Source organism: Electrona antarctica, assembly GCF_951216825.1.
Source record: "Electrona antarctica genome assembly, chromosome: 18".
In the NCBI taxonomy this organism is placed as follows: Eukaryota; Metazoa; Chordata; class Actinopteri; order Myctophiformes; family Myctophidae; genus Electrona; species Electrona antarctica.
Window position 1 is genome coordinate 38346968 of NC_136799.1, and position 25662 is coordinate 38372629.

At 43.2% G+C, this 25662-nt stretch overlaps 1 protein-coding gene across 3 annotated transcripts in view; it reads left to right on the plus strand.

The window, feature by feature from the left end:
• Nucleotides 1-516: 516 nt before the first annotated feature.
• The window catches only part of hectd1 (HECT domain containing 1), a 32190-nt gene continuing 7044 nt past the window's right edge, over nucleotides 517-25662 (plus strand). Inside the window, exons 1-33 of one of the 3 annotated variants that reach the window (XM_079529016.1) lie at nucleotides 517-757; nucleotides 3944-4009; nucleotides 4320-4476; nucleotides 8434-8668; nucleotides 9513-9740; nucleotides 10425-10700; nucleotides 11074-11344; nucleotides 11757-11833; nucleotides 13192-13290; nucleotides 13954-14068; nucleotides 14442-14613; nucleotides 14727-14871; nucleotides 14983-15153; nucleotides 15284-15506; nucleotides 15681-15944; nucleotides 16167-16378; nucleotides 16504-16650; nucleotides 16968-17062; nucleotides 17197-17302; nucleotides 17983-18117; nucleotides 18249-18388; nucleotides 18791-19003; nucleotides 19249-19359; nucleotides 19491-19657; nucleotides 19928-20104; nucleotides 20308-21147; nucleotides 22125-22346; nucleotides 22443-22576; nucleotides 23553-23709; nucleotides 23936-24006; nucleotides 24347-24498; nucleotides 24723-24777; nucleotides 25325-25556. In XM_079529016.1, coding sequence (XP_079385142.1) covers nucleotides 4337-4476; nucleotides 8434-8668; nucleotides 9513-9740; nucleotides 10425-10700; nucleotides 11074-11344; nucleotides 11757-11833; nucleotides 13192-13290; nucleotides 13954-14068; nucleotides 14442-14613; nucleotides 14727-14871; nucleotides 14983-15153; nucleotides 15284-15506; nucleotides 15681-15944; nucleotides 16167-16378; nucleotides 16504-16650; nucleotides 16968-17062; nucleotides 17197-17302; nucleotides 17983-18117; nucleotides 18249-18388; nucleotides 18791-19003; nucleotides 19249-19359; nucleotides 19491-19657; nucleotides 19928-20104; nucleotides 20308-21147; nucleotides 22125-22346; nucleotides 22443-22576; nucleotides 23553-23709; nucleotides 23936-24006; nucleotides 24347-24498; nucleotides 24723-24777; nucleotides 25325-25556 — 5782 coding nt within the window. In that variant the 5' untranslated portion in view covers nucleotides 517-757; nucleotides 3944-4009; nucleotides 4320-4336. The remainder of the gene's footprint in view (nucleotides 758-3943; nucleotides 4010-4319; nucleotides 4477-8433; nucleotides 8669-9512; nucleotides 9741-10424; nucleotides 10701-11073; nucleotides 11345-11756; nucleotides 11834-13191; nucleotides 13291-13953; nucleotides 14069-14441; nucleotides 14614-14726; nucleotides 14872-14982; nucleotides 15154-15283; nucleotides 15507-15680; nucleotides 15945-16166; nucleotides 16379-16503; nucleotides 16651-16967; nucleotides 17063-17196; nucleotides 17303-17982; nucleotides 18118-18248; nucleotides 18389-18790; nucleotides 19004-19248; nucleotides 19360-19490; nucleotides 19658-19927; nucleotides 20105-20307; nucleotides 21148-22124; nucleotides 22347-22442; nucleotides 22577-23552; nucleotides 23710-23935; nucleotides 24007-24346; nucleotides 24499-24722; nucleotides 24778-25324; nucleotides 25557-25662) is intronic. The other 2 variants (XM_079529018.1, XM_079529017.1) reach the window with 2 other exon arrangements.

Genomic DNA, 25662 nt, shown 5'->3' on the forward strand with positions numbered 1-25662 from the left:
GATTGATTGAAAATGTTATTAACAGTTTGCAGAATTACAGTACATTTCAAGCACAAACTCAATACAAAGGCTGTTAACTGTGAGTGGACGACCCAATTAAGCATTACACTTGTTTACAACAGGGTCCACCATGTTCAATTCATCAAAACATTAAGAGACGTACAAATAGACACTTCTATATAGACAAAGAACAGTACAGGAATTCATCATAATGGAGGTAAAAAGGGAAAAGAAACATATACAGTGAGGGGAAAAGGGGGGGGATTCGGATTTTACGGGGGGAAGTTTCGAGTTACACAACAAATGCTATCTTATTTCCATCTACTTCCCGGTCTGCATTTACACACCAACACCTTGCAAGGGTGACAACATCGCAAGGGAGCCAACCACGCGTTATGTGGAACTAGAATCGAGACCGGTCGAGTTACTAACAATCCAAACTGTCTCCCTCTGCGTGCGCGTGGCACGCCGCACGCGTGCGTGTTCTCGTCGGTAGCACCAGGGTAGCACCCCCTGTCGGCAGCCGCAGGGAGGTGCAGAGCCTCGTCATCAGCACTCAGCAGCACACAGGCACAGCAGTGTCTCCATTTCACTGCGTTTCGTTTCTACCATCATGATGACCTTTTAGATCCGTTTACAACAAACGGGAGGAAGACAGTCGTTTCCCCTCCATGTTAAACACGCCGTCTTCTTCACATTCTAGCGGACTGAAGAAGACATTCGGCCTCGAAATTCACCTCGCGTTTGACGGTGAACGGTGAGTCTTCATCTTCATCTCTCCTCTTCCAGCGGCCTTTCCTGCCGTCGGTGGCCGGCCGACGGGCCGCGGCCTCCGGCTCGCCTGGAACTTGACCGCCGCTACGACTAACAGGCCACACGGAGAACACAGAACCGACTATTAACCTCAATATGAACGCAATATTCTATATTTATACTAGACGGAACATAAATGCACCATTATAGAGATTAATATTTAGGAGGATTAAAGTGTATATTCTTCGCTGCTAGCTTAGCTAACGGGGCTACCCTTTAATAGCTAGCAGCTGCTCAAAACAGCAGCTTTTTTTAGGGACATGTTTTCATGTTAGTCTTCTTGCACAATATGTCATTATTGGTCCATTTTTAATATTCATGAAATGTCTGTCTTCAATGTGTTATTTTAACGTCTAGTTATGAATGCCTAGCTACCAGTCAATATCACATCGGCTAACTGAGCTAACGCTAACCAAAGACAACAATCCCTATTCCTAGAAATGTTTAAAGAACTGCTTTTAAACACTGGCAAGTCGGTTAGTTGGTTGGTGTTACTTGGTCCATTTAGATGCGGAAACGACACCATTTATCCAGGGTTAAACTGTTTTATGCTCGTTAGCTATCGTTAGCCTAGCAGGCCAAATGCTTTTGTTTGTACCGAGACTGATTGTTCGTTACGTTATTTTGCAACATGGATCATGTTCTGGTTCTGTTGACCCGAAAGAGTCAAATGGTAAACAGACTCATCCGTGTTCATTTAGACGGAAAATGTCACTGTCAGATTATCAGATATATGGGTTTATTGTTGTTTACTAGAGAGAAACAACATCAGTCATCAGTTTACAGTTTTACAAACAAGTCTGTCTGGCCCTAGAAAAGTATAGTAACGTTAAGTACTTTACGTTTTGATATAGGTATTGTTTATATCAGGTGTGAGACAAACTAAAGCTTGTTGTTACAGATAACTAGTTTTGCCTTTTCTTGTTTTCACTAAGACTTTTCAACTTTGCTCCAGTTAAACTAGCTGTGTTTACTAAAAGTGGACCATGACTACTCCATTTCCAATTAAGCAATCTCCTCTAGCCTTAGTTTACTGGGAGAGGGACAGCCAGTGGGTCAGATTTAGGCTTGATGATAGGACCTGAGCTGGTGTTTGACATGGTAAACCTTTCAGAGGCAGAATGCTGAGGGATTCATGGGTTTAATAAGAGGATCTCTCTAAAGGCCAGACCAATGATTCACCACGCAACTCCTTGTAACATGCAATTTCTTGCAACCATTATCCCAAATGGCAGTTGCAAGCAGTTGCGTGTGGACTGGTCTTAAAAGATACACTGTTGACAAATTGGCAGATGGACACACAAACAGAGGTAGTCTTATCAGCTTCAAATTAGTCCTAACCAAGTTGGGCCTGAATGGTCTCCAAACTTTAGGTCCCCGTGAGTTGTATTTGAAGTGGTTATGGCTCCTGGTGTGCAGTGGTGTCCGTACTATACTCTCAATCAGAAATGTCTTTTTTTGTGACTGATAGGGCGCGGGCACATAGTTGCGTCAAGAGGCGGAAAGAAAGCACCTAGACCAGGCGTCTCTTCCTAGTTTTAAACAGCTGGTGGATGGAAATGACGCTCGCGCTCAGCTTCAACTGGTAGCGTTGGCAAAGCGTTTCTGTTTTTTGCAGACGCTACAAGTCATTTCCATCCACCAGCTGTTTAAAAACCCGGAAGAGATGCCTGGTCTAGGTGTTTTTTAACGTAACAATGTACATGTGCCCATATCCTGGGTGTGTTTTAGAGCCATGGTCTGCAACAGAAGTAAAACGTATTAAAAAAAAGAAAAAACGAATTGATGCTCGAAACGTATAGGGGTGAAAAGCACACTCTTTTATATTAGAAACATCTCTCGCACACAGTGCTGTCACTGAATGCAACACACGTATACAACTATACATTACTAATACTGTGCTGGTATTATTATTTCTTCTTTCTCTAATATTTCCTTTACTTGTAAACAGTAGTAACAGTGATCTCACTGGGTTTCACCACTATAAAAAAATAGCAACACAAGTTTTTCAGAAAACTCTGCCTCAGATCTTAATGGGTTAACACACATTTCTAAACAGCCAATCATATGGCATAAACGCATTTAGGCCTGTAGACATGGTTAAGACCATCTGCTGCAGTTACATTTTTTAAATTGAACTGCAGCAGTTACATTTTAAAATTCATGATTTTACGTGAATTTTCATCTGGCATGGTTATTGGAGCCAACGGGCTGGTCTGAGTATTTCAGAAACGACGGATTTTCACGCACAATTATGCAAGTTGTATCATTTCTAGTAGGAACACAACCATTGTAGGCACCTGGCCTTCTTGACATATAATGTATTAGAAAATATCTGAGCCTGCTTTGAAATATTTAGACGTTTAGATAACATCAAATATACATTTTAGATTTGAGAAATGAATTTAAAGTAGTGGTTTGCAGAGATTAAAATAGGGTGCATTTTGCATCCCAAAACGCAGTTTATAGTTAAGGGACGCAATAAAACAACGACCTCTGCATCCACGGGATGCACTGCGTTTTTTTATTCTAGGTCATTTTGCTAGCTTTAGTTATAATAATCATTTCTTCTCCTGTTTTCTACGTGAATATAACCACATTATAATAAATGGGATAAATAAATGGGAGTTAATTGCTGCAATTTGTAAAAAATGGCAAAATATGACTCCTAACGTCGTTGAAGTGGGACTCATAAAATGTCCCTGGGACTCATCTAAAAGACCATCCCTGCATCCTGGGACTCATTACATTGAAAACCTATTTACATCACTGGGTTTGTGTCATTTGACGCTGGCAATAGCAGTGAATTCATTCTCGATGCATTATTTTAACAACTTTTAGCAATCGACCCATTGCCAGAATTGGATGGTTTTCAGCTGATTGCCTGTGATTGGTTACCGGCCAATCAGTTTCATCATGTCATTTTCTTTGCCGGTCAAATTGGCTCTGTTGTCCCAGGTTTTCAGAAGGTTTCAGGTTTGAACTGATAACACATGGAAACACCTTCACACGTGTTTCCAGTTCAAATTTGCCTTTGAGCCAATCAAATGGAGCTATGGGGAAATCATCTTTTGTTTTTGATTGGTTTATGCTGTTTTTATAATCTCTCTCTCTCTCTCTCTCTCGACAGGTGAGAGTGGTTGAATGAGGCCCAAAGAGTGGCAGCATCTTGAGCAGTGATTGGACACTGAGCCAGGTGAGTGGGGCTAAGAACCTATATGAGCATTATGGCACAAATGCTTTCCTTCTAAATGGCAATAACACTTTTCTCATACTAATAGTGATAGGCTATTCTTCAGGCTGGCAGCCAATGTTTTGTTCTATCCAGCATGGAATCAGACTTGCTTCATCAAGTCTGAATAACAAAAATAAATCACACACATGGAAATCGATTTTTCTACGATTTTTTTTTTTAGTACGTTTATTTTGAAAGGCAAGCAGGGGAATGGCACACAGTCCAGCCAACCATCTCATCTTATCCATAATGTCTGTCTTTGTGTCTCAAGATCAGGGGTCATCCATCATGGCAGACGTGGATCCAGACACACTATTAGAATGGCTCCAGATGGGACAGGGCGACGAGAGAGACATGCAGCTCATCGCACTGGAACAGCTCTGCATGTTGCTGCTAATGTCTGACAATGTGGACCGTTGTTTCGAAACGTATGTAAACACTGCAGTTACACAGTTATGCTACTGACCACAATGCACATATACAGTTCTACTACTGACAGCAAATAATGCTGATATACAGTTGTACTTCTACTGATCACAGTGCAGTTATACTATTGACCCTAATACAGTTGTTATCTACATACCCTAATACATTTAATTATACAGTTCTACTATTGACAGTTATATACTGTTATAACTATATCTGCACTGTGGTCAGTAGTATAAATACTACTGACCACAGTGCAGATATACAGTTTCACTTCTGACCACCGTGCAGAGATACAGTTATAGTACAGCACCGATACAGTTATACTATACGAGTTGTTAGACAGAATATATCCATCCATATACTCATTGTTGATGGAACATCTGCCTGCTGTTGTGTGTGTGTGCATGGATTAAAGTTCTCATATGTGAAGCCAGCATGTCTTCTAAGGAAGCTGTATGTTGCGCAGCGAAAACAGCCGACAAGGTAGTACAAGCTCTCAATGCGTGTTGAGAGCCATGTTGTAGATGTAATGGGCTGTTTCAGTTGTTTTAAGCAGGCATTAAAGTTTTCCGTCCCTAAGACGGCTTTCCGTTGTGGGGATTCCTTATTGGTAATTTTTTAGATGATTGCAGATCCGTCAACATTAACATTAACATTGCGGGTGGGTGTCTGTAGCGGTGTTAATGACATGACGACCGCAGCATTGCTAGTTATTCCCCCACTGGGATCAGCTGTGCACAGTAAAGTGCCCCGCTAAATGTAACCAGACACCGAAGTGTTGTGTTGGTGTCGTGCCGCAGATAAATAGCAGATCTACAAGCTTACATCGTGTCATGAATGTGACATGACATGCTATGAGCTTGTATATCTCTGCTCCAAAATGTTCATTTTTCTGGAAATGAAATAATTTAAATCTTTTCAGGAAATTAAGAATTAACCTGACTCCGCCAGATTGCGGCAGTATTGAGTTCCCTCCTCCTGCCTGCATCTGGTCTCTCAAGCAGAAACGATGAACCTGAAGCAGCAGGACAAAAATCTGATATCTCCATAATAATTTTGAGTTGTAGTCCTGTTAGGTTGTGTTTACATGTGTGCTGTGGCAGCGCTTCAATATGTCACCAGTCTCGCGTTTATCCTGCCTCTAGTGGCCGCATATGGCCACATATCGCTCCGATCAGCATTATCGGAGTATATCGTCCCTCAGGGTAGTAATCCTCATGGGGGCCCGTGCCGCCCCGCCCCCCCCCCCCACGCTACGAGCTTGTAGGTCTGCTATTTCCTACCTGGCCGGTTAAGCACCCAGATTAGCATTTCAATGCCTGATCTGCATGTTAAAGAGGACACGCAACGCGGTCCACCCCCCACCACCCCCCGCCCCGGACAGTGAGGAAACCAGACGTGTTAAGGTGTCAGATTTGGATGGTTAGAGCGGCGCGATTACATACAAAGTCAATGCAAGACGAGAATTGCGCGAACGGGCGCGACCTGATGCGGCACAAACGGGACGAACCGAGGCGAATATATATTCAGGTCCAATTCCTCATGGGGGCCGAGATCCCTGGTCCAATTCCTCATGGGGGCCCTGGCCCCCACAGACTCTACGTCACTGTCGTCCCTGCCCGAGAGAGACCAGATGGGAGCAGGAGGAGGAACTCACTGCTGCCGCCGTCTGGCGGAGTCAGGTTAATTAAAAGGAACCCTGGGTAATAAGACAAGTATGCCTTGAAACATTATACTTTCTCTCTATAACTAAAATAAAAACACCTTAGATATTTTATTTCTTTCATAAATAGAGAAACCTTCACTCAATAGGGACTGCTCCTGTTGCAAGTTGATGATGTCATAAGTCCATGTGTGGTCCAGCCCTATGGAATATATGGAATGCACGTGCTAATAAAAAGTATTTAAAATATTTCTTTGATGCTCATATTATCCTTAGGAAGTATTAAGTTGATTTTTATTAGCATATACATTCCATAGGGCTAGACCATATGGACCCATGACATCATCAACTTGCAACAGGAGCAGTCCCTATTGAGTGAAAGATTCTTTATTTATGAAAGAAATAAAATATTTGATGTGTTTTTATTTAGTTGTAGAGGGTAAGTATAATGTTTTAAGGCATATTTGTCTTATTAGCCAGGGTTCCTTTTAATTAACCTGATCAAAGTTGGTGTTGTGACTTTTGTCAATTACTTGCATGAGAAGGGGAGAGGTGGTGGTTTTAGTTGCTTTAGCAGACAGTTTGAGGGTCCAATGGAGTTGAGAGGTTTTGTCCAAAGCATTTTGTACTACTTTCCATTGGTTCAATGTTTTCGAAACAACATACAGACGTAAATGGTCCTCAATAGCACTGATGTAATGCAAAAAAATCAAATGCCTCAAAAATGGAGTTAGGTGGTTTCCTCCTGACAGCAACGATATCTGCTATCTCGGCATGCAACATCAAGTGTGCAAACTTATGTTGTGCTCCGCTGTCAATGTCATTCTGACTTAAAGTAGCTACTAACACAGATACAATTTCCACTTAAGTTATTATGGGATTTGGTCTATGGTCTATGGCAGTGTCTAAAAGATGAAATCACAGGAATGGAAGACCACTGAAGTTTTCAATCGAAACGGAAAAACAATTGGGTGGGATTACACCACTTAACAGGTAGGATGTAATTATTTGTTGTCAGGGAATGCAGCAGTAATTGACAATAAACGTGCTTACGTTCGGTTCTCTTGCATTGAATTAGGCAGCGGAACACTTGCTATGTTTGCCAATCAGAGATTTGAGAGGATTTGTACTCTCACAAAAGTTACCCGGCCATACAGACGTATACAGACGATGCAAACACTTCGGGGCGTTGTTTAATTTGACTCCCAACTTCCCAAGCCGCGTCCGAGGATCCAAAGCCTTCTTTCACCACCAACGCCTCCGTGATTATCGCTCAATTGGACCGGCCGCTACCACACGGTAGTTCAACAATGCAGTTCACGGTGGACAAACCTCTGCTGTTTTTGAGGAAGTCGAATCATGGAGTTAGTAGTGAAAGGAGGCTCACTAAGCTTGGCTAAATGAAGTTGGTGCTCTGCAACACACTACAGACAGTGCTGCCGGGTGCATCAACAACGAGCGAGGTGCAGCGAATCAATGACCGATTATCGTGTGTGCAATTAATAAAGTGGTTAGAACTTAAGGGAAACACCCCCAAAAAAGTCTGTGCTATGCATGCCGTGTGCTATGCAAGCCATGTTATTAGTGTCAATGTATGGAAAAACAGACAGCGGAAAACGCTGCTAAAATTCTGAAAAATACCAGGTTGGGGCCTGGGGGTTTCCCCTACAACGTTTGACGAATGAGATATTGGGTCATGGTCTGAAAAATGTTTTCAGTTTCTCCGTTTGGCTTTAATCCCAGTTTAACACAATCAGTTTCGGATATTTCATATAAATGCAAAGGTTAAAGCCTCAATCTGTGATTTATTCTCCTGGTTGACCAGCTCAGTGGCCTTGTGGTTAGAGTGTCCGCCCTGAGACTGGGAGGTTGGGGTTCAATCCCTGGCCGGGCCATACCAAAGACTCTAAAAATGGGACCCAGTGCCTCCCTGCTTGACACTCAGCATCAAGGGTTGGATTGGGGGTAAGTCCCTGCGACATACTAGCGTCATGTCCAGGGGGTGTACTTGTACATCAAGCTGCCTCACGCTACAGAAACAGGAGATAGGCTCCTGCCCTATGGGCCTCATGGCTCGGCAAGGCTACTTACTTGACCTTGTAGAATGTAGAACAGCAGGGACAATATTACGAAAACATCATCATTTCACATATTGTTAATTGTTTAGGAATCAGTGCTAGTGTGGGGGCTCCTTTCACACTGTTTCACACATCTCACATTTAGGAGTAGTAGGACCATCATGCAAACAACTTCAATCATGAGATTTATCTTTAATCCATGTGTGATTTTTCAGGTGTCCTCCCAGGACATTCTTACCAGCACTGTGTAAGATCTTCCTGGATGAGAGCGCTCCGGACAATGTCCTTGAGGTCACAGCCAGAGCCATCACTTACTACCTGGACGTGTCAGCTGAGTGCACCAGGAGGATTGTGGGAGTGGATGGAGCCATTAAAGCCCTCTGCAACAGACTGGTGGTTGTGGAACTCAACAACAGAACCAGCAGAGACCTGGCGGAACAGTGTGTTAAGGTACATAGAAACATAGAAGCCTCCAGTTTGAGGACGGCACAATTGAAGGGTTCTCAGATTTGACAGTTTTGACAATGAGATGTTGATCCAATGTGGTTTATTGGTTAAATATTTGTACAAATCCACAGACAGATGTAATCACTTTGAACCTGACATCATATTGCAAGTTTGTAGATTAGCCTTTTGTGGCTACTTGTTTGTGATACTGTCGTACGACGAAGCATAAAATAGGGCATTAATTTATGAAAAAAACGAACAAACATGCATATTCAAGGTTTCTGACTGTCAGTGATGATATGATTATCACCATGACTACTTTAAAGATTAATTCCTGAGGCTGTAGTTGGGAGATAAGCCTCGATTGGTCACTTGTTATTCCTGTGATTGTTTTGGCCAGAAACTATCACACATAATACAGAAATAATAAAATGGACATCCCATTTATATTTACAACATAAGAGTCCATGTACAGCTGTCCTACTGTTTTTCGAACCAGAACCTAACCAGCTCGTACCTCAGACATTGGAGAATATATATATATATATATATATATATATATATATATATATATATATATATATATATATATATATATATATATATATATATAATAGGGGCATTAAAATAACCAGAACCTAACCGTAGCCACATAGTCGGAATGGCAGTGTCTTTCACATACAATATCACACTCGGCTGTCTCCCTCTCCTACACTGTCTCCCTCTCAGCTGTCTGTCTTGTCTGTTTCTCATACACTGTCTCCCTCTGACCTATCTTACACTCTCTCCCTCTCAGCTGTCCTGTGGTTTCATATAGATGTGCATTTAATGTATTTTCTATCGACAGGTTCTGGAGTTGATCTGTACCAGGGAGTCTGGTGCGGTGTTTGAAGCTGGAGGTCTGAACTGTGTTCTGAGTTTCATCAGAGACAGTGGACATCTGGTCCATAAGGACACACTACATTCTGCTATGGCTGTTGTGTCCCGTCTCTGTAGCAAGATGGAGCCACACGACTCATCCCTGGAGACGTGTGTGGAGTCACTGTCCAGTCTGCTGAAACACGAAGACCACCAGGTATATAGACTGACTAATATGAGAGTTAACATCTAATGGGACTCTTGTATGTTCCGTATTGTGAACTTTCAGTGTATCTTGGTTTTACACCTCTAGGCCAGACTGCAGATGCACTGAATAATATTTACGATCTTACTCGTAGTTCAACTGATGCACCGCCTTGCCTCGATGATGACGTCTGAAAGGAGCAGTGCTGGAGGGGTGGTGACAGTGTGTACAGTTAGAGATGTACCGATAACAGTTTTTCCTTCCCGATTCTGATCACCATAATTTGCGTATCGGCTGATACTGAGTACCTATCTGATACCAGTGTGTTATAAAAATAAATATTATTTTTGTATAAAACGGTAGTTCTCAAAGTGGGGTTCAGGGACTCTCAGGCTTCCTTAAGGTGGTTCTAAATGGACGCTTATGGGTCTGTAACTCTGAGAGTATAAGGGTCCATTTGGTTACTAGCATTTTAGGCAGAATCGGCAGCTTTTCCGATACTGGTATCGGAACAACTCTAGTTGAAATGGGGAGAAGCCTCAGGTGTACTTCCCCAGCACTGATCCTTTCGGAGACCATTGACTTGAGGCCGAGGAGGATGCACATCAGTTCTGCTACCAGTAATGCACCAGTCAGATAAGAAGTCACTAAGTGAGCAAACCAGTCTGCTAGTAACAACCGATCATGTCTTTCCAGGTGTCGGATGGAGCTCTGCGTTGCTTCGCCTCATTGGCTGACCGCTTCACTCGTCGTGGTGTTGACCCCGCCCCTTTAGCCAAACATGGTCTGACAGAGGAGCTGCTGTCTCGCATGGCTGCTGCCGGTGCCACGGCGACAGGCCACTCCTCCTCCTGTAAACCCGCCCGGACCTCCACAGGACCCGCCCCCTCCACCGACAAACTGAGCAACCAAGTTTCAACCATCGTTAGTTTGTTGTCAACGCTCTGCAGGGGGTCTCCACTGGTTACACATGTAAGACACCACATGAGTCTCACACACACACACACACACACACACACACACACACACACACACACACACACACACACACACACACACACACACACACACACACACACACACACAGGTTCTGCAACCTTTTAAGAAGAAGAAAAGTGAATGACTATACAATGGGAAACAATAACACACAAGCGTTTTAGTGTAGTCTGTTGGCTGCATAAGCAGGACCTTGTATCTTCTGTGCTGTTTTCTGTATATCAAATACACTGCAATCGTGTTAAGTCTGTGTTTATGTATATTGTAATTATATGTGTACTACGTGAGTGTATGTTTGAATGCATACAGTATATATGATGAGTGTGATTTTGTGCTTTGCGTACTGTAGGACCTTCTACGTTCAGCCCTGCCTGACTCCATGGAGGCAGCACTAGGAGGAGATGAACGTTGTGTGTTAGACACCATGAGACTAGTGGACCTGCTACTAGTGCTGCTGTTTGAAGGCAGGAAGGCTCTGCCTAAATCTACTGCCGGGTCGACGGGTCGAATCCCTGGCCTGAGACGACTGGACAGCACGGGAGAGAGGTCACACCGACAGCTAATAGACTGTATTAGAAGTAAAGACACGGACGCGCTCATAGACGCCATAGATACTGGAGGTAATGTGGAAGGGAATAATATTATACTCTGGCGACAGCTAATAGACAGATCCCGGTCGCATGAATTCACGTTATGTGTCTTCTGCAAACTGGTCCAAAAAGTGGAAGAGCCAATTGGGGTCTGTCTTCCACTGCAAATCGCCAACCCAGTGCTTGGGGCCAGACATGATGATATAAATTCACGTGACCGGGATGGTTTACCAGGCTAATAGTCAGATGCCATGTCTTCCGAATATCATACATATTAGACCATACAATACTAGAAAACATATTTAGACCATAGATCATATTGATGTTATTACTATGAGACCATCGATACAAGCATTCAAAGTAGTGATTATTAGGCCATGAGTACTGGGGGCTAATGACTTAAAGAAGACACTGAAATACCGTTTCTCTCCCTGTTTCACAGCGTTTGAGGTCAACTTCATGGATGATGTAGGACAAACTCTTCTCAACTGGGCTTCTGCCTTTGGTACACAGGAAATGGTAAAGAGACACACACACACACACACTTTTCAAATATGAGTGACTTTCAGTATTTTAGCTAATGCTATGGAGTAAATGTAACCAAGATGTAACTGATTTTTTTCATGTTGGTAAAAGCTTTCCTCACTGTGTGATGTCCTTATGGTCATGAGTTGTCGCATCCAGTGACATGCCTTTTCCAACTTTAAAGAGAATATAACCGCACAGTAGAACTACTGATAAAGATTATTTGGCTGGAATTATAATTCTATATTTCATGCTATTCATTATTTTGTGTAACTTGTAATACATGACTTCTCATTGAAGTGAGTATGCTATGCAGCTGTGATGGTAGAAAATGGGAAAGAATATCTAATGCCCACCCATACCTTGGAGCAGTGATCCTCAAACCTTTTTAATTTCAATGACCCCAATTTGATTTCTATCCCAATCGTTAAATGGACCAAATGTCATTTGGTCCAGAATTCCTTAATGTACTGCAGATGTAGAGATACGTAGTGAAACTCTGATTAAAGCAATAGACATTCTTGTATTATTACAATCCTTATAGGTCTAGGGGTGGAAAAGGATGCAATAAGGTGGTAGGTGAAGTTTTGCTTTATTATAGGCCTTTTATTGGCTCTTTTAAAGGTCAACTTAACGTACAAAGTTACATGAATTTACATTTAGACTTAAAAGACAATAACCCCTGGCACAAACCAATAAACAATCAAAATACTTCTAACCTAACTTTTAAGTACACATTAACATAAAATAAAAAGGACAATTGAAATCAATTATAATCTTACTACTCTAATCTAGCCTATATCAAAAGTGACTGTTACAAAAAGCTGGTGCCAGTAGTTCTACAAACGGATCACATAAAGTCAGACTGCTTAGCAGTAATCGGACAATCAGTCAGCCAAAAGCCCTGAAACTCTTCATTTTAACATGCCTTCTAGCGAGTTAAACTTTTGACGAACATAACGGAACATAAAGTCCAGAAGGGTGTGTAGGTCAAGAATATGGTGACGCCAAACTTTTGGGCACCAGCATTCAGACCACACACCCACCATCTCCATGGACAGTGTCTAACACACTGCCCACGCACACAGCTGATAGCAGTTCTTAAATAGGGCCCAGGTGGACAGCTTTCTTCTGATGATTGGCCGAGCTTGATGAGAGGCGGCACGAAGCAGGTAGGTCTCCTCCCACGCACAGGACCTGAGACTGAGAGCTGCAGTCAGTAACAAACTACATACTTGCACATACACACACACACACACGTGTGTGTGTGTAACAGTATATTCTCTAGTTGTAATTACATGTACATTTCTTAATAGTGAAGATTAATATGTATGACGCATTGTCATTTTTAGGTGGAGTTTCTCTGTGAGAGAGGAGCCGATGTGAACAGAGGTCAGAGATCATCCTCTCTCCACTATGCTGCCTGCTTTGGACGCCCTCAGGTCGCTAAGGTAATACACACTCACACTCTCTCTCTCTCTCTGTGCAAGATTCCCCCCCTCCCCTTAGTATCCCCTCACCCAGAGCAAATAAAGCCTGGGTGTTGGATACATTATTGATGTGATAATGGCCAGGCCATGTTTTCAGTCAACACCCTCCCCACACTGTAGGGGAGCCCCAGGGGGATCACTGACCTGGTTGACAATAACTTTTAATTTATTCAACTAAATGCTATTTAGTGTGGTTGTTATAGGCAACACACTATTGTTCTTGGTCCGAGAAACAAACAAGTTTCCTTCTTCAGGATATGATCATGCTTCACATGACATCACAATATATAATATAGTAAGGCGTACAGTATTTCGGTTCCCAGTGAATTCCTTGTGGTTCGTGTCAGTGCAACCACACGTGCAATTTCCCAGAATTGCACCTTTCTAGTTTATCTTTGTTGATATGCCAAGTCAGTTGAAAAACTGTAAGGTTTTGTTACCTTATTTGTTTCTTTTCACTACAATGCCATAGCCACACCAAATCTTCCTTTTAGCTATGTGAAAACACATGATTCTGATATTCTACTGTATTACATCACTCTCATAACAATATAGTCTTATCACATGTAGCTAGTAAAATGTTTCATACCATAGCCTTACTCCGCTGTCTCTGTCCATTTGTAGACTCTCCTTCGTCATGGAGCGAACCCCGACCTGAGAGATGAGGACGGAAAGACTCCTCTGGACAAAGCCAGAGAGAGGGGACACAGTGAAGTAGTATCTATACTTCAATCACCTGGTTAGTATTACTATTACTACAGGACACGGTGAAGTAGTATCTCTAATATGTGCATATGTGTGTGTTATATCATGTGTATAGTATATTATTGTGGTATATCATGTGTATATTTTACCCCACTGTGCTCTAAGGTTAGGCACTCAAATTTGTACTGATACTATTTGGATTTGATAGATTTAGATCTTGTGTTTGAAAAAGGCTTATGGGTTTTTCATGATGTCTGTTAGGTGACTGGATGTGTCCCGTGAATAAAGGGTTTTTCATTCTGTCTGTTAGGTGACTGGATGTGTCCGGTGAATAAAGGTTTTTCATTATGTCTGTTAGGTGACTGGATGTGTCCGGTGAATAAAGGGTTTTTCATTCTGTCTGTTAGGTGACTGGATGTGTCCGGTGAATAAAGGAGATGAGAAGAGGAAGAAGGAAGTGAAGGAAGAAGAGGAAGGAAGTGAACCTAAAGGAGACCCAGAGATGGCTCCAGTTTACCTCAGAAGACTTCTGCCCGTTTTCTCTCTGACATTTCAACATACAATGTTGCCTTCAATAAGGTACTAACACTGTGCATTGCAGAGACACTGACTAAATGACTAAAACAAGCGAACAAACCTTTTACCAGTAGAGCCTAGCTTTGACTGTTGACTGTTAACCTCTGCCCCTGTAGGAAGGCCAGCCTTGCTTTGATCAGGAAGATGATTCACTACAGCGCTGAGGTTCTGCTGAAGGAGGTTTGTGACGGAGAAACGACTCACACGCACAACCTGCCCACAACCCTGGTACAGATTACTGCTACTGTGCTGGACCAAGAGGTACACACACACACACACACACATACACAGACATTCATGAAAGTCAAGATATACATTTTCAGCCTGTTAACCATGAATAACTTGCATTTTCTCTCTCTTTCTCTCTCTTAGGATGATGACGATGGTCATCTGTTAGCTTTACAGATCATTCGAGATCTTGTAGATAAGGGGGGAGAGCTGTTCTTAGATCAGTTGGCCAGACTGGGAGTCATTAACAAGGTTTCTACTCTGGCTGGTCCCAGTGAAGACGAAGACACCCACGAAGACAACAAGACAGACAAGGTGTGTGTGTGTACACGGTTAACTCTTGAGAACACCGTTTCCCTTTTTATATACACCTAGCAGTGGAAACATTTATTTAAATTGGTCGTAAATTAAGCATAAGACTTCATCCTCTCCTCCTCTTTCCCAGGAGGATGAACAGCAGGAGGACTCCAAGGAGCTGTTGCAAGGTAAACCGTATCATTGGAGGGAGTGGTCTGTGATCAGAGGTAGAGATTGTCTTTATATCTGGTCTGACGCAGCAGCACTGGAACTCTCCAACGGATCCAACGGCTGGTTCCGCTTCATTCTGGATGGGAAGCTGGCAACTATGTACTCTAGTGGCAGTCCTGAGGGAGGTTCTGACAGCTCTGGTACGCATGCACTTTCACAGACTATTTTATCTCTCTGTCTCTCACTCACACTCACTCACACACACACACACACACACACACTCGCTCTCTCGCACAATCAATACATGCTTATTGTAGCCAATATTGTAACATCATTATGGTTCTAACTTTACTTCCATGCGTTTTTATCTATAGAGTCTCGTAGTGAGTTCTTGGAGAAGTTGCAGAGGGCCCGGTCCCAGGTTAAAGCAGTTTCCAGCAGCCAGCCCATTCTGTCCAGTGTGGGTCCAAACAAACTGGTGGTGGGGAACTGGTCTCTGACCTGCCTAAAGGATGGGGAGCTGGCTATTCACAACTCGGATGGACAGCAAGCCACCATCCTCAGAGAAGACCTGCCAGGGTTTGTGTTCGAGTCAAACAGAGGAACCAAACACTCCTTCACAGCTGAGACCTCGCTGGGTAAGAAAATAACTTATATATATTATATATATATATATAACTTATATTATATTAGAATATAATAGGAACTGTCAATGTTTCATCATTCCCGGCTTGCGTGGTCCCCGAGTAGGCTGATGCCCAAAGGGCACTAGTCTAATTATATAAATGTATATAGTTGGTGAAAGAGTGTACATTTTTTCAGTATCTTATACTGACGGCATTTGAAATGTGATTTTCCAGGTTCAGAGTTTGTGACTGGCTGGACTGGCAAACGAGGGAGAAAACTAAAGTCAAAGTTGGAAAAGACGAAGCAGAAAGTGAAGCAAACTGCTAGAGAGCTTTATGAAGAACATTTCAAAGCTGTGGAGAACATGCCCAGAGGAGTGGTGGTCACTCTGCAAAACATCTCTACACAACTAGAGTCTGCATGGGAACTCCACACGCACAGACAGGTAACACACATACACCCGTTTTAAATGGATACTATTACATTTTACTTATAATGCACTTTACATGGGAACAAATCTCAAAGTGCTACGATAAAGAACATATAATATAATATAATGTTTTCTTGTAGTGTCAGGAAGGAGAAAACACCTGGAGAGATTTGATGAAGACTGCTCTGGAGAATCTGATCGTGGTTCTAAAAGATGAGAACACCATTTCTCCTTACGAGATGTGCAGCAGTGGTCTGGTCCAAGCTCTGTTTACTGTCCTCAACAGTGTAAGAACCCGCCTTACTGTCCTGAACACAACACACTGTCTGTAGACCATCACAGTTATTACATAATCGCCTAATCACAATTATTTGAGATATTCACTATTTTTGAAAAATCAAACCTTTTCTAAAAGTAGTGGAAATGCCAGTGCAATGCATTGTGAGCTTGTAGATCGATCTATTTCCACAATTCATGTTTTTTAATGCAAATTATTGATTGCTTGCATGTCAGTGATTTCTTTGTCTATTTAGGTCATTTGTCATTTCTGCCCTCTTACCAACTGGTATTTAATGTGTATGATTGCATGTTTGTTTTTGTGCAGAGCTCAGAGCTGGATGTGAAACACGACTGTAAACCTCTAATGGAGAGAATCAACGTCTTTAAAACTGCCTTCAGTGAAAACGAAGACAACGAAAGGTACAGATCCAGCATTAAAATAATAATACATTATTATAATGAGTTTTGTCAGAGGAATTAGAAAATGTGGTGAAACTGAGTCTAGATAGCGTTCACACTATGCTGCTGTTAAAAGTGTGTGTTTGTGTGTGCAGCCGTCCAGCTGTTGCCTTGGTGAGGAAGTTGATTGCTGTTCTGGAGTCAATAGAACGTCTTCCTTTACACCTGTATGACACACCTGGAGCTACATACAACCTACAGGTATATATGTCTGTCTGTCTCTGTTTTTCTGTTATTACAATCATTTTATTTTTTTATCCCACGATTTTGCAACTCATTTTTTCCACGCAGTGTCAATTATCTAATGTAATCCTGGGCGCTACACTTCCTCTGCCAACCTGGGGTGGTAGCCGACTGATCTCATGCCTCCTTCTATGCATGAGGAGTCCAAGCTGCTTCTTTTCACCTGACAGGGGAGAGTTTCCCCGGCCGAACGTAGCGCATGGAAGGAACACATTATTCCGACCAGTTCCTTTCCCCTCCCATAAGGTCCCCCGGCTGACCGGGGGAGTAGTATGTCTGTACATATGAGTCGACCTATAGGTTCCTTTTATGTCTGGTTAACTGTTGCCTAGGACGAAGCAGCAACTACTATGTTTATGTATGTATTTTTATGTATGTTACTCTCATCTGCAAATGTATACCACAGCAGTTCAGCTGTGTGGCTGCCTGTCGGCGCCCTCTGGTGGACATTCTGTGGGCAAAGAGGCAGAGGGACATAATGGCCTCATTACAATACTTTTGCACTGGCTCTTTGCATAGCTCAACTAATAAGGAATGTTTATTCATACGCTGATGAACACTATGACTGTCAATGTGCTTTTGTCCCAGTAAAAATGTACTTATAAAATAAATAAATCAATGTTGATTGTGTATGATAGATTTTGACTCGGAGGTTGAGGTTCCGTTTGGAACGCGCTCCAGGAGAGACTGCTCTGATCGACAGAACCGGAAGAATGCTGAAGATGGAACCTTTGGCCACAGTGCAGTCGCTGGAACAGTACTTATTAAAGATGGTAATAATACGACCTATATAAACTATATAAACTGGAACAATATGTACACACATCATACTCAACTTGATATTGTCCTCTCCTTCTCTCTTATACACATTATGCACGACACCTCTCCCTTTCTTCTCCTCCAGGTCGCTAAACAGTGGTATGATTTTGAGCGTTCATCTTTCATGTTTGTTCGGCGGCTGAGGGAAGGCCAGAGTTTCTCCTTCAGACATCAGCATGACTTTGACGAAAACGGAATCATCTACTGGGTTGGAACCAATGCCAAGTAAATACTGTGCTTACACTGTACTGCAAAAGCTACATGTAATGTTTTATGTTTTCATGTGGGGACTGCGGATGAAAATGAGCATTTTTGCTAAATCTGGTGTATTTACATTGCATTTATGTAATGTCCATTAGTATGCATTGTCCCGTCTAAATATACAAATTAAGTAATACCCTTTATAGAAATTAGATTCTAAGACGGGACACAGATGTTATTGCATGAAATTCAATTGCCCTTTACATCAAATCTCTGCTGAAAATAGCCAATCTACAAGCTCACAATGTGTCTTGTAGACAGCTATTTTCACCAAATGGTCGCCCCCCCCAGAATAGGGACACGAGGGTTCATGTTCTGAAAAGTGTTACTCATATCTGTGCGTCCTGTTTGATGATTTTCCTGTAGGACTGCCTATGAGTGGGTGAACCCTGCTGCCTATGGGCTGGTGGTGGTGACATCATCGGAGGGTCGTAACCTGCCTTACGGCCGACTCGAGGACATCCTGAGCAGAGACAGCTCCGCCCTCAACTGTCACACCAATGATGACAAAAACGCCTGGTTCGCTGTGGACCTGGGACTGTGGGTGATCCCAACGGCCTACACCCTACGGCATGCAAGGTAATGCATACATACATACAGTATATCTGGGTCTAGAGCGGTTGTGGTCGTGTTATTGCCAGGTACAGAAAGTGGGCTCTAGACCAGGTCAGACGTGCGGTTAATAGATTTTCACCTGGGCACCTTGATTGATTAATCACAAACATCTGCGACTGTCCCACAGTGTGGGGTGGATCACATTCATTCATGTTTATGCATTTGTTGCGTACAGTTTTAACTATATGTGTGTGTGTCTGTCTGTCCAGGGGTTATGGTCGCTCTGCGTTGAGGAACTGGGTGTTTCAGGTTTCTAAAGACGGTCAGAGCTGGATGACGCTCTTCACGCACACAGACGACTGCAGTCTGAATGAACCAGGGTACATAAACACATACACACACCAATGACTGAAATGTCTGAAATCACCAGGGTGTGTACACACACTTTATAGACATATGTTTCATTAACGTGTGTGTGTATATGTTTGTTTATATATGTTTGTGTATGTAGGTCTACCGCTACGTGGCCATTGGAGGTGAGTCGTGAGGAGAGGCAGGGTTGGAGGCACATCAGACTGAGACAGATGGGAAAGAACGCCAGCGGACAGACTCACTACCTTTCTCTGTCTGGACTGGAAATCTACGGCAACGTCACTGGAGTCTGTGAAGACCAGCTAGGTAAACAAACATACTGGCATTCATTTCAAACTCTTGTGTCATGAGTACCTCTGCAAAGAAGGAGAATGTTAGGTGGAACAAAGTCGATTTTCCACCTTGAATAAAGGCTCTTTTCATATTTATTATTTCTCCATGCAATGATAGTATGTTGAATCACTACAAAAAACTCCACAGAAGCAACAGATAAAGATTAATATTTAGACTTCATCATCACTAGGTAGTTATCAAACCCACGGTTCTAACAATCGGCAATGTCCCCTCCATCCCCAGGTAAAGCTGTGAAAGAGGCTGAGGCTAACCTGCGGCGGCAGCGACGCTTGTTTCGGTCTCAGGTTCTGAGGTTCATGGTCCCTGGAGCCAGGGTCATCCGAGGAATCGACTGGAAGTGGAGAGACCAGGATGGAACTCCACCAGGAGAGGGAACCGTCACTGGAGAGGCTCACAATGGTACGAACATTCACCAAGTCTTAACTCTACTGCAATTGCGCTGCCTGATGGCTCAACCAGTTAGTGCACAAACCATAGATATGGTCATAGTGAGCTTGAGGATCCGGGTTCAAATCAGACCCCCGTCTCTCCTCTCTCTCTGTCCTTCCTGTTTCTATACACATCTATTTGAAATAAAACGTTATTTTATTTCCTGTCCGTAGGTTGGTTGGATGTGACGTGGGACTCTGGAGGATCAAATTCGTACAGGATGGGAGCAGAAGGCAAGTTTGACCTCAAACTGGCTCCAGGTTACGACCCTGAAGCCAAACCTCTCTCCGCCACCACAGGCCCCTCCTTGTCTGCCTTGGGCCCCTCCTCCTCGGTCCTGGGCTCCGCCTCTCAGCTGCAGCAGGGCTGGAGCTCTCTGGTGAAGAACAACTGTCCAGATAAAGGCAGGAAAGGCAGCAGTAGCTCCGTGTGCAGCTTGGCCTCCTCTTCGGATCTCAGCCTTTCATCTGCAGGAGGAGGTCTGAGACAAGGACTCCTATTGGACCAGGGCTCTGTAGTGGGCGGAGTGGGCATGCTCGGCCCCGACGGACAGCAGCGGGAGCCCATCGTAGTGCTGTCGTCGGTGGAGGGCGGGTCTGCCTCTATTGCCATGACGGCAGACGGCACCGTCGTCATACCTGGCAACAACGACGACAAGGACTCTTCGTCGACGGACCCGACCATGGCCATCTCCGTGGGGCCGGTGAGCGTGAGCTCCCCCGACGTCAGCTCCGTCTCGGAGTCCTCCGGTAAAGACGCGCCTAACCAGCGTCCTCTCTGCTCCGCCGGAGCCGTCCGACTGTCCGTGAGCTCGCTGCTGGCCGCTGGAGCCCCCATGTCTTCCAGCGCCTCCGTCCCCAACCTTTCCTCCAGAGACACCAGCCTCATGGACACCTTCGTACGCAGAGCACCGAACATGTCCCGAACCAACGCCACCAACAACATGAACCTCAGCAGGAGTAGCAGTGACAACAACACCAACACGCTGGGCCGCAACGTCATGAGTACTGCTAGTAAGTTCTGATTTAACCCGTTAAGACCCGAGGCCGATTCTACCAATGCCTTTTTTTTGCATAAATCTACAATGACAGATGCTTTCCAGGTTTTAATGGGATAAACTGTTAGTAAGTTATCATTACACTCTAGTACTGTTATAGTAGTTACTTTACTGCATATAACGGTTTTACACTATTACTATTGGGGATGAAGCAATACAAATTGTGTCTGCTGATACAGTAGATACATGGGTAATGCCAGCTCAGAGTGTCCGCCCTGAGACTGGGAGGTTAGTGTTCGATCCCGGGCAGAGTCATGCCAAAGATTATAAAATGGAACCCAGTTCCTCCCTGCTTATTACTTGAGTCGGCATCAATGATTGGATTGGGTGTAGGTCCCTGTGACATACTAGTGTCATGTCCAAGGGGTGTACTTGTACATCATGGCTGCCTTAGCTGGCAGCCACAGAAAAAGGGGATAGGCTTCTGACCTGTGGACCACATGGCTCAGGAATCTTAGTTTCACAAGACTAGTTTCTTACTTCCATTAGTAGTGGGCCTGTCACAATTATTACATAATCACCGATTGTAATTATTTTAGATAATCACAATAATTAATAAACGTCAATCTTTTCCATGTCACAATAATAAACGTCAATCATTTCCGTGTTGATATGATTTCAAACATTTTCCAAGCCCAAAACGTGCCACAATGTGACATATTATGAGCTTATAGAACGGCTATTTTGACTTCATGTTTTTGTTTATGAAGTATATAAAGTTACTAAATTATTTAAGTCATTTGTCATATCTGCCCTGTGCAACGTTTGTTTACGAAGCCTAAAAACCAAACGGAAATGTATTTTCTATTCATAATGTTCCAATGCTCAATGACAAATGGAATTAAACCGCCAATCGCAATAATTTGCGCGGTAGTAGTACAATAGTACTGTAACTCACTGTATTTGACACTGTAACTTTATCTGTGTGAACAGCGTCGCCTCTGATGGGAGCTCAGAGTTTTCCAAACCTGACGACCACTGGAACAACCTCCACCGTTACCATGTCAACGTCCATAGTAACCAGCAGCAACAACGTCGCCACAGCAACCACAGGGTTGTCGGTGGGCCAGTTGCTGAGTAACACCCTGACAACTAGCCTGACGTCAACTTCCAGCGAGAGCGACACTGGACAGGAGGCCGAGTTCAGTTTGTATGGTCAGTCAACGCACACAGACCGACAGACAACACGAATATGCGCACACAAGCACACTGTTTCCCTCTCTGACTGGCTGTCTTGTGAACTTCCTGCAGACTTCTTGGACAGCTGTCGCGCTAACACCCTATTGGCTGAGCTGGACGATGAGGAAGACCTTCCAGAGCCAGATGATGAAGATGACGAGAACGAAGATGACAACCAAGAGGAGCAGGAGTATGAGGAAGTACTGGTAAGAACAATACCGTAGCATTGTACACTTTATTTGTGCTCTTATCAGACCATGTCACACTGAAGTCCCGCAGGCATCCGAGTGCCCGTGGGACACAGTGGAAAAGAAATCGCATGTAAAAAAATCAAACCTCAGTGTGGCTTAGAACGTGTAGTGTGACCTCTCCATCTTTAAATGTATCTTCCTTGGTTTCTTTCACATTAAGCGATTCCCAAACCAGTTGTCCTCCAAACCCCAACTGTTATGTTGAGGGGAGGAAGTGCTCTTTGGCACATGGGGTCAAAGAGGTTTCTGTGACACCAACATACTTTTAACTTATATCAGTTTATTCTCCATTAATCCATGAGCAATGGTTTCAACAAATAAAGCACAGAAATTGAACATTATTAACATCTGACATTCAGACAATATGATGGCCTACATTGCAAAGCAAGTCAAGTTGATAGGCTATACAAGCTACATTGAAAAGCAAGTCAAATATGTAAATACTGTAACAGAATAAACTGGTACAAATAGCACTGAGCACTTAGACACTAGAACATATGAAAGATTTGTATTCATGGCAAAGTACTCCACACATTATGGCAAAGTAATCAACATATTGAATCAAAGCACAATACAATCAAAGTATTACGTAGTTCAAGTACGCATGGCTGCCTGGGTTGGAGTTGTAGAGTAAGTAGACTCAGTGAGCTGCAAGTGGCCTGAGTGGAGGCTGGAAACTGAGGAGAGGGAGAAAGACAGACTGAATGAGAGAGACATAGGGAGGAAGATTGTAGGTTTTGTTATTTAAAAAACAAAAGATGGCTGTTGTTCCATGTCAAGCTGTAAGAAATGTCTTGGTGATATGGATTATTTTATTTACCGGTACTTCAGCGTTAGTTATTATTGTTTTGTTGTAGGTTAACCTTTCTATCATTATTTTCTATATAATGCAGTACTTGTGTATTGATTATTGTTTGTGTTCATTGTTTAGGAGGAGGAGGAGTACGAGTCTAAAGGAGGAAGGAGGAGAACATGGGATGATGATTTTGTTTTAAAGAGACAGTTTTCTGCTCTGGTTCCTGCTTTCGACCCGAGACCCGGTAGAACCAACGTCCAGCAAACCACAGACCTGGAAATTCCTGCACCAGGTACTAATACGAATAGATCAATGCACATTATACGTACAGAGGGTTTTTTGCCCAGGCAGGGAGTGCTTTCTATGTTTCAGTACAAGGCCTTTGTGCCAGATGGTATAATAGGCAGCTGTGAGGTTGAGCAGCACTGTCCCAGTGTTTACATGTTTCCCAGTGTTACACTCATTACTACACACATACACCTGAAACTACACAAACTAACCCATGCTTCTCATCACAGGTTCTCCTCGCTCTGAGGTACAGGAGGAGGTGGAGTGTGCTCCGTCCCCTCACCTGGCTCTTATCCTCAAGGTAATCAATAGAATATCAACATCTGGTGTCCCTGGTTCGATTCAAGGCCTGTCAGACCATTTGCATTTGATTCCCTTCTCCCTCTGCACTTTCACTATCAAAGAAAGGCTACTCTCCCCCCACACACTGTAACCTATATAATTTTTATGCATGCAAAATTAGCTACACTGAGTGCTCAAGTATGCTTTATTAAATTAAGTAGTTGAACAAGAAATTAGGCCACTATTACTGTACTGTATCTGACATTCCACTGTGTCTAGTAATACTGTGTAGTGTTTCAGTGTATAATGTACTGCTGTCTGAACACTGTACTCACTCTGGATATTGTGTGTGTGTGTAGGTTTCAGGTCTGGGTACGGTCCGAGAGGTTGAACTCCCGCTGTCCAACTACAAGTCGACCATCTTCTATTACGTTCAAAGACTCCTGCAGCTCTCCTGCAATGGAGCTGTAAAAACGGAAAAACTACGACGTATCTGGGAGCCCACATACACGTAATACTTCTACTATATCTACTATATTATCGATGCAAGTAATGTTTTGTATGTTCAGTGTGTTAATCAATGAATGTTGTGTTATTAATAATATTCAGTGAAGGCTCATTCATGTCAGGCCAATTGAATTTAACTACTAAGGTTGTTGGTAGTTTTAGGAGCAGAATCTATCTGCTCCCTGGTAAAATGTACCGTGTTAATGTGTTGTGACCTTTGGCCACTAGGATCATGTACCGAGAGCTCAAGGACTCCGACAAAGAGAAGGAGAGTGGAAAGACGGTATGTAATTATCTCTTATGCCGAGTTAACGGAAATGCTTGACTGCAAGAATGAGTTCTTCCTTTTTACGAAATGGAGCAGGAATTGGGCTAACTGAACAAAAGCATGTTTAATTGACGCTTCACCTAATTAATGACAAATTAAAATCTAATGTTGAGTGTAAATAAAAATGTGATAAACCTCAACCTGAAGAAAATAATTGAGTCAATTAGAATTTAAGTAAAACGGCAGAGCTCAGCTGACATTTCAACTTTAATAAAGTACCTTGATTTTATATCCGCCCTTTACTTATTTTTTAACCTGTTTTGAGTGCTCGAATCGCCGCTCTTTCTTCGGCAGTGGTTGGCTATTGATCATTCCGTAGAATGATGTCACTCTTTTCGGAGGGAAACACAGACAGGGAAATGAAAATCGCAGTGTCATACAAACATGATGGATTCAGCCAATCAAACCTTATTTAACAAATTTCATGTTAAAATACAATATTGCCAGATAAATTTATAAATGGCAAGTATTAAAAACAACAACTTTGAACTTTGACCTCCAGGACTTTTGTGAACATGGTGTGGGAGGTGGCGGACGGTCGGGCGGATTGAGCCCTGGCTCAGTTTCAGCCACTCACAGCAGTGAGATCCTGGTGGGCGTAGCCAGGGAGGCGGCTCAAGCCAAAGCAGGAAGTGGACAGAGCGCGTGCGGACTGGAGGACGTCCTTCAGTTGCTACGGATACTTTTCATCATTGGAACCGATGCCGTCCCGAGCACACGCACACTGCAGGAAGGTATGACATTCAACTGTTTTAAATGTACCGGTATTGTCATGTCAGGTAGCCCACTGTGGCTAACTTTGTTCTTTATTGTGAACCTAGATAGAAAAAACTACAGACT